This window comes from Primulina tabacum, chromosome 1 (genome assembly GCF_025594145.1).
Source record: "Primulina tabacum isolate GXHZ01 chromosome 1, ASM2559414v2, whole genome shotgun sequence".
Classification (NCBI taxonomy): Eukaryota; Viridiplantae; Streptophyta; class Magnoliopsida; order Lamiales; family Gesneriaceae; genus Primulina; species Primulina tabacum.
In genome coordinates, this window is record NC_134550.1 from 9776426 (window position 1) to 9784804 (window position 8379).

The 8379-nt window shown below is 34.9% G+C and overlaps 1 protein-coding gene across 1 annotated transcript; it reads right to left on the bottom strand.

The window, feature by feature from the left end:
• Window positions 1-3540: 3540 nt before the first annotated feature.
• On the bottom strand, window positions 3541-8151 carry LOC142540387 (U-box domain-containing protein 44-like). The gene is made up of 5 exons (XM_075646509.1): window positions 7993-8151; window positions 6009-7350; window positions 5574-5874; window positions 4771-5261; window positions 3541-4647 (listed from the first exon to the last, which is right to left on the bottom strand). Exons 2-5 carry the CDS (start codon window positions 7209-7211, stop codon window positions 3649-3651), a joined length of 2994 nt encoding a protein of 997 aa, XP_075502624.1. The 5' UTR covers window positions 7212-7350; window positions 7993-8151; the 3' UTR covers window positions 3541-3648.
• Window positions 8152-8379: the final 228 nt, after the last annotated feature.

Here is an 8379-nt window from a genome sequence, read left to right on the forward strand (position 1 = left end):
GTGTATAATGCAATCCAGTAGGGAGCATTGGTAGTTTTTCAATCACATATTTCTTTCCTGATTTATATGTGATAAGACACATATATTTCTTATTCCCTTCATTCATTGTTTGAGTATCATACCCATGGGAATATATATCATTAAAACTCAACAAATTTCTTTTCGATTGTGGTGAATATAAAGCATCATTGATAAAAAATTTTGTACCATTAGGTAACAAAAATTGTGCTTTACCACATCCTTTAATCAAGTCTACAAGACCTGATATTGTATTCACCGTTGTTTTTGTTGGTTTTAGTTCCAAGAAATATCTTTTATCTCGAAGGATAGTGTGCGTTGTACCACTATCGGGTATGCAAACTTCAGCTTTGCTCATAGCATTTTCCATTTTTTGAACTTCAAAAAAATATGCAATGAAATAAAATTACTAGCAATATATATTTAAATATAACACATATCATAATTATACAATAAAACATTATATGGATACATGAAAAATAAATTATTGTACATTTATATTCTACCACTATATTGTTCATTTTCAGAGAAATCATTGAGAAAATCTACAGCATCAATATTGTTCATTTCTATCACACCAACATATTGATCATTTCCAGAGAAATCATTCATAAAATCACCAGCATCAAAATGAGTTGAATCACTCAAATGGTCACTGCGTTCAGTGAAGTTGGTCTCCTTTTCTTTCCCCTTTAATGATTCTTTATAAAGTTTACAAAGGTGTTCAGGGGCTCGACAAATTTTGGACCAATGTCCTGGAGTACCACATCTGAAACAAGAACTTTCATATCTTTTTGAGTGATTCTCATTAATACTTGTATTCTCATGATGCCTTTTCTGTGGATGGTTTGGGACGCTCTTTTGAGATGAATTATAAAAATAACCATCTCTATTGTTTTCAAAACCACGGCCTCGACCACGACCACGGCCACGTCCACGTCCACGTCCACGTCCACGACCTCGACCTCGACCTCGACCTCGACCTCGACCTCGACCAAAACCTTGTCTTTGAATTTTATTTTGGTTTCCAGGTTTAAATTCATTTTTACTTACAGCATTTACTTCTGGAAATGCTGTTGATCCAGTGGGTCAGGACTGATGATTTCTCATTAATAGCTCGTTGTTTTTTTCCGCCACAAGAAGACAGGCGATGAGTTCAGAATATCTCGCAAATCCACGTACTCTATATTGTTGCTGTAGAGTAATATTTGATGCATGAAACGTGGAAAATGTTTTTTCAAGCATTTCCGATTCTGTGACCTCATGTCCACAAAATTTTAGCTGCGAGATTATTCGATACATCGCTGACTTTCTTAAAATCTTGGAATCTTAACATATTCCATTCATCACGGGCGGTCGGAAGTATAACTTCCCTTATATGTTCAAATCTTTCTTTCAATCCTTTCCACAAAGCCATGTGATCTTTTTCAATTAAATATTCACATTTCAATCCCTCGTCGAGATGTCGACACAAAAATATAATGGCTTTTGCCTTTTCTTGTGATGTCGATATGCCATTTTCTTTTATTGTCTCACTTAGACCCAATGACTCAAGATGCATTTCTACATCGAGAGTCCATGGCATATAATTTTTTCCAGTGATGTCGAGCGCAACAAATTCGAGCTTTGTCAAATTTGACATGGCGGTACTAAAAAAAATTACGATGCATTTTATTAGTTAATGAATATTGCAATACAAAGTAATGGATAAACAACAAGTACAAGCATTTGTAAAAATAAAGAAAACACACGAGGAGGGTATTCTCCGATAAATAAAAGACTCGTGAGTATGGTAACTAAAATAAATAAAAATAACCTTGAGAAAGCCATCTTCTTCGAAAATTTAGTGAAGAATAATTTTTAGAGAAGAAGAGAAAGTTGGAGTGATTGAATGTGTTTATGAGATCATATTTATAGGGCAAAAACTAGCCGTTTTGTTACCGTTTATGACCGTTGGTGTATAAAAAAAAATAAAGGTATGTATTTGTATAATTTTATGGTAATAATATGGTGCATATAATATTAGACATATTTAAATAATTATGTATATCATATCATATTATTATAATGATGTGTCATAAGATATTTTATTTAAAAATCTTATAGGCTTTTATACTTGTCGTATCCCTTACCGGGAGTGTGGGATGTCGTCTTAACATCCTCCTAGGATTTATAAAAAGTTTTTGGAAAATTTGTTTTTATTATTAATAATAACATTATATTATATATTAAATATATACACAATAAATAAATAACAGTAAAATAAATATTATTACTTTTGTTACCTTTTTCTTCTGTTTGGAGCTTGGAAAAGGATGGAGGACTTTTAGAGCTTCGTGCTGATAACGTGTTGTGAAAAAGTAAAAATTTATGGTAAAAAGTAAAAATCTCAAACTCTCAAAATTTGCCAAACTACACACTTTATAATATTTTTCTCTCTACTCAATTGTGATTTTCTTCACAAATGAGAGATCTATTTATAGGAAATCTTTACAAATAATCCAAAAATAAAATACATCATTACCTACATCATCACACACTAATTTTCAATATTTACAACTCTTATTTTCAACATTCAAATATTCAACATTCAAATATTCAATACACACATTTTAAATATATTTTTCAACAAAACACATATTAATTCAGATAGTTAAAACTAATTTTTTGTGACACGGGACTGAATCAAAAAAATTGAAAAACAAAATTTATAATCAAAATTCATATTTCATCCAGAGTAAGTCTCTTGTGAGACGCTCTTACGAATATTTATCTGTGAGATGGGTCAATCCTACCGATATTCACAATAAAAAATAATATTCTTAACATAAAAAGTAATATTTTTTCATGAATGACCTAAACAATATATCAATCTCACAAAATACGACCTGTAAGACCGTCTCACACAAAATTTTACTTTTCATCCATATTTAATTCATTACGTCCTCGATCTTATTTGTTAGCTTCTATGTATGAAATTCCTCTAAAATGGTTATAATTTCAAACATTTAATTAAAAACCGAAACAAATATTTTATATTCAACTTTTAGTTATTCACACTTCTCAGGATTTTTTTTTTCCCAAAAAACTTATAAAATCACAATAACAAATTAAATCTTTCAAATACAAAATATGAAGTTCCATGTATACCAGATGAATAGATGCAGAATGAAGTGCCGAGCTGTGGATGATCATTTATGCTCCAAAATATATTTTTAACATAATTAATGGAATGATTGCGTTTGAATTCACTCTTTTGATTTTGACTTGAGTAGATCTCTTGTGAGACGATCTCACGAATCTTTATCTATGAGACAGATCAACCATACCGATATTCACAATAAAAAATAATACTCTTAGCATAAAAAATAATATTTTCATGAATGACCCAAATAAAAGATCTGTTTAACAAAATACGACCCGTGAGACCATCTCACACAAGTTTTTGCCTTTGATTTTTGAATATGTGATTCTCATCAATATGGTATTATTTCAACGGTTAAAACTGGAATAACAGAATACTTTTCACTTAAAAAAATTCCAAACCATTACTATAACTATATTCATCATCTCCAAGATCAAACACAAAAATTTATCACAATGATAATACGAACAAAAAAACATGCATCATCAGAAAAAAGTTGACTGTTCATGCAGTATACCCAACTGAACCAGTATTCTGGCAGCCAAAGATTTTGCGCTACCACTCCCCCTCTGAGTGATTTCCACTAGCAACATCTCTGCAGATTTCCCATACTTAGTTCTGAATTCGACGAGTCTAAATATCCGCTGTAATGCACCGAGTGCTTTTTCTTGCATACCCGGGCTAGACGAATCCAAAGTCTTGATTATTTTAGGTACAACGCCGGTTTCATCAAGAATCTTGGATCCTTTCTGCAGGTTTTCACCATCGACTACTAATGTTAAAATCGCATCTAAGGCAGATTCACGAGCGCGGGTGTCTGATTCATCCATTACGAGCAGAAGGGGTCTCACAGCACGAGCCTCGAAAAGGCAGAATGATGATTCGATGGTACAAATCCCACCGTGTAAAGGACAGGTAGTTTCTGGAGACGTCAAACAACAACTGAAGAGAGGACTTTTTTTCTCCCGGAAGGTCAACTTGCTTGTGTTTTCCGACAACTGTTTCAGCGTGATAGCTACATTTTGTTTCGTACAAGAAGTTCCGGATTCAAGTAGTGACACCAGACCAGGGATGATTCCTGATTCTGCTACTTTTTTTTGGCATTCAAGATTCGAGGGAACCGTGAAACGACATAGGGATTCGGTAGCGTTTTCTATGATCCCTTTCTTATCTGAAGCGTTAGTGCTTCTGCAAGCGAGGCAATCAATTATGGCTTTTAGAGCTCCAAGTTCTAGAAGATTCTGATATGTCTGAGGATCGTGTGGGAGACGAGAGATTATGCCCACTGCAGCAGATAATTCTTCTTCATTAGTGGGACTTCTGATTATAGTTACCAAAGTACTAATGCATTTCTTGTTTGTATGCTCCGAGAACGTTGAATGGCCACCATCTTGAATTAGATTATAGAACAATTTTACAGAGTTTTCCCTCAGAGAAAGGTCTTCAAATTCCCATAATTGGATCAGTACTTTGACAGCACAGATCTAGCAAATGGAAAAGGCAAGAAAAACGTATCATTAGGTGACTCTTTGATTCAAATATAACAAGCTATCTTATATTTCAGGTAGAAATGAAAGAAAACGAAGATTGGAAAGAGCTGATGTCACCTGTCTCAGGTTAGTCCTTACAGCATAACCGGAAGACGACTTACACAAAGCTTGGAACGTGAGAAGGAGTGTTTGTTGCATATCAGGTTCAGTTAATGAAATAAGAGAGAACAATTTAAAAACATCATCCTCGCTTTCCAAAAGTGAAATCTGATTCTCAAACGCTTTTTGCGTAGTCGTCGAAATGGCTAGGTGCATGATCGTTTTTGCGACATTTTCACGGAAGTCAGGGAACGACAAGTTGTGATTAAAGAGAAGCTCAAATAATGGATCTTTAGCACCTTCTTTAATTAGTTGCAGCCCATTCTGTGCCACTCCTGAGAGGTTCTGTAGAGCTTTAACGGCTGCTTTATTTACGGCTATATCACTGTTATGAAGCATATTAAGAAGTGGCTTTAACACCCCATCTCTAGAAAGACAAAGCTTGTTATGATCAGTCAGTTCAATCTCAGCCAACGTCTCGGCCATAATCACTTGCATACTTGTAGGTCCTGTACAGACATGTCAACCAGATTAAATTCAGCTTTTGCAGCCACCAGCCACATATAAAGATTCAGTGATGACAAACTTAAATCGACTCTTAACATTGAGGGGGCATCAAATTCATCTCAATGATTTTGGTTTATGCGATATAGTTTCTAGAGAAGCTTTGAAATAATTATTGACCCCCTATATCAATCGGTCCAAACTCACCAAATATTACCATTATTCAAATCTCACAATTTTGTATTGTGGGTATCAGATTATCATCTGTAGGTAATTCGTAAAGTTCAAATGATACCGAGATGATGTTGAACATATACCTTCACAGAGACGCTGCAATAAAGGTTCAAAATATTTTGCCCTTGCCATCTGTATAACATTCTGATCAAGGTGTGCTAAGTTGTCCAAAATCTTCTTAGCGTGTTCCAAAGCTTGAGTATCATCACTGCTTACTAAAGTGACAAGGAGAAGTATGCAACCCTGCTCACTCCCAATTAGGTTAACAAATCTACTTTTCGACAGTTCCAAAAGCAGTTGCAATGCTAGTATACTTTCATCAGCCTTACGTGCAAGAGAACGAACTATGTATTTGATGCAGTGGTTTACGTTACCAATCCTCTCCTGATAAAATTATATCAACTAGGCATTATAATTTTAATTATATCAAATTTGATTCCAAAATATGTCCTTTGGTTTTTCAGGATCAAATACTGAAATAAACGAAAATAATTCAAATTATAGATAAAGACATCTACCTTGTTATCATCTCCATCCTTTGCAAGGGAGTAAAGAATGGCCAAAGAATGCACTCTAAATTCACTACTTTTCAGAGAAAGAAGGCTGGCGAGAATTGGTATATAGTCCTCCATTACGATCCATTCCCTGTGCAGCTCACTCGTTATGCAATATCCGTGCAATTTCTTGAGAGCATTCAGCTGTTCCATCTCATCAATTGACTGGATTTCAGATTTCATAGAAGCTATGCTGATCATGATATTTCGCTTTCTCCACTCTTCGATAGATTCTCGAAGTCTTCTGTTTGGTCGTAGGGATGATTTACTCAACGAAGTTTTTGTCAACGGGCAGAAGTGATTCCCTTCCTCCAACCATTTCTCGATTGCTTCTCTCTCGAACGTCTGCCCAGAAAAAGTCTCCACAGGATCCACCATGACATCACCGGTTATCGGACAGTAAAATGACTGGAGAGGTTCCAATTGCTGCCTCCCTAACGAGTCGCGTTTTGTAAAATACTTTATCTTCTTTTCTTTAGGGGTCATGACTATATCAGCATTTCCTAGCAGTACAATGATCTGTTCAATCCGTAAAGCCTCTGCCCTCGATTCGAGGCTGTCTATCTCATCCTTGAAATTTTTGAATACTATCTTTAGTTCCTCATTTTCGTTTGAGATTCCTATATACCCACAGATACCATTCAGCAAATCACTCGCATAGGAACTATCAACATTCCGCTCTTCTATACCGGTTTCTATTTTCTGCAAGATTTCTTCCTCTATTGCCGGTACTTGATACTGGGTGTTCTCCATATCTTTGCACAGATGCAAAATCTGATCATTTGTTTCAGATGAGACCTCCAAAGTTCCTGAACAGAATATGCTCATAACTCGACCAATATTGCTAGTACTTTTCCCTATTTCCTTTGCAATCCTCCTACAACTTAGGAGGAGATAGATTTTATTCCGCCTGCTGCATTCCGCAGAAAGATGCTTTGCAAATTTTATTTCTTGTTTAAGATTCGCAATAGCACTGTCAAAGGAATCAAGATCTTGCACTTTGAACTCGGACAACTTCCGTAGAAAAATTGCTGTTTTCTCCAAGAAAATTGAGTATTTCTTGAAATTCTCCTTCTGAATATGGACTTTTCCTGCAGCAACTACTGCTCCATATGTTGATTGAGCAATATCAAGAAGAATATCAGCTGCACCGTCGTTTCTTTCCATTTTAAGATACAATCTATCAAATCTCTAATCCATATATTTCCTCAATCATCCATTAACCTCTCAGTCTCATAATGATATCAATTTGCCACAATGAACTACACTAGCTAGAGGACCTGTGCCATATTGATATCGATTTTCCCTGTCTTTTTTCAAGCCCACATCAGATACATTACAGCAAGATGAATACTATGTATATAAATACAACAAAGGAGAAGAACAATTTTCTTCAAAGAATAGAAGGCTCAAAGCTCAAGGTCGGTCGAGCTAGGTGGGCTTACAGATTATTATATGCATGTCTCCCACACGCATGTTAACTAGAGAAACAAAAATACAGAATTATAAGCACCCGTTTACATGTATTGTGTCTTAATTTATTTACTTAAAATATTTTTGTATAAAGTATATGTGTGATAAATTATTTATTCTGATGTATGTTTTGTGTTAAGTGTTTCATTACCGCAAACGACTTATATATCTGAAACATACAATTCTCTGTTATTTAGTACTTATATGTTAAATCAATTTTTTCAAAGTGCTATGTATAGAGTGAAAACAACAGATGATCAATTCAAGAATCGAATGGAGAGGGGGAGTTTGTGAGGTCGCCGCCTCCGAAACGTGATTTCAGCCCATTTTCAAGCTTTGCAGTTTAATTAATTTTATCACTTCACTCCAACTCCGCCCACTTAAATTCTGCCATGAACGTGTACATGAATATTTTGATTTTTGAAGCTCATACAATACAAATAAATATGAACATATATAAACGATCGATTATTACCTGTAATATATATGATTTCGATTCTTGTCTCTGAACTATGCTTCTAGCTCGGATTTTCAGCCTTCCTGAGAAAATCGAGGCATGGAATTCTCTTTGAACGGCTTCCCCACGTATCCTTTTGGAAATTTAATGAAAACGTTGGTCGTTGATAAGTTTATGGAGTCAACGCCTGAGTGAACAGCGGGTTTCTATAGAAGAGCGATTTCTTTGTCGACATACGACTTGCGCCAGGGGTGTGGTCTATTTTCATTTTTTCCCACCAAATATATCTATATATATTAATTATTTGAATCGAATTTTTCACGACTTCCCAAAATACACGATTAATCATAAAAGCCCACGACGATTAATAAAAAGCAGAAAAAAATATAAAAAATAAGCAAAACA

Bases quoted from the DNA above. Each gene is read 5' to 3' on its own strand.
- LOC142540387 (XM_075646509.1), bottom strand. From the start codon at position 7,211: ATGGAAAGAAACGACGGTGCAGCTGATATTCTTCTTGATATTGCTCAA. The intron at 5,875-6,008 runs GTAGATGTCTTT...TAATTTTATCAG, and splicing joins AGGATGGAGATGATAACAAG to GAGAGGATTGGTAACGTAAA. The intron at 4,648-4,770 runs GTGACATCAGCT...TCCATTTGCTAG, and splicing joins TAAGGACTAACCTGAGACAG to ATCTGTGCTGTCAAAGTACT.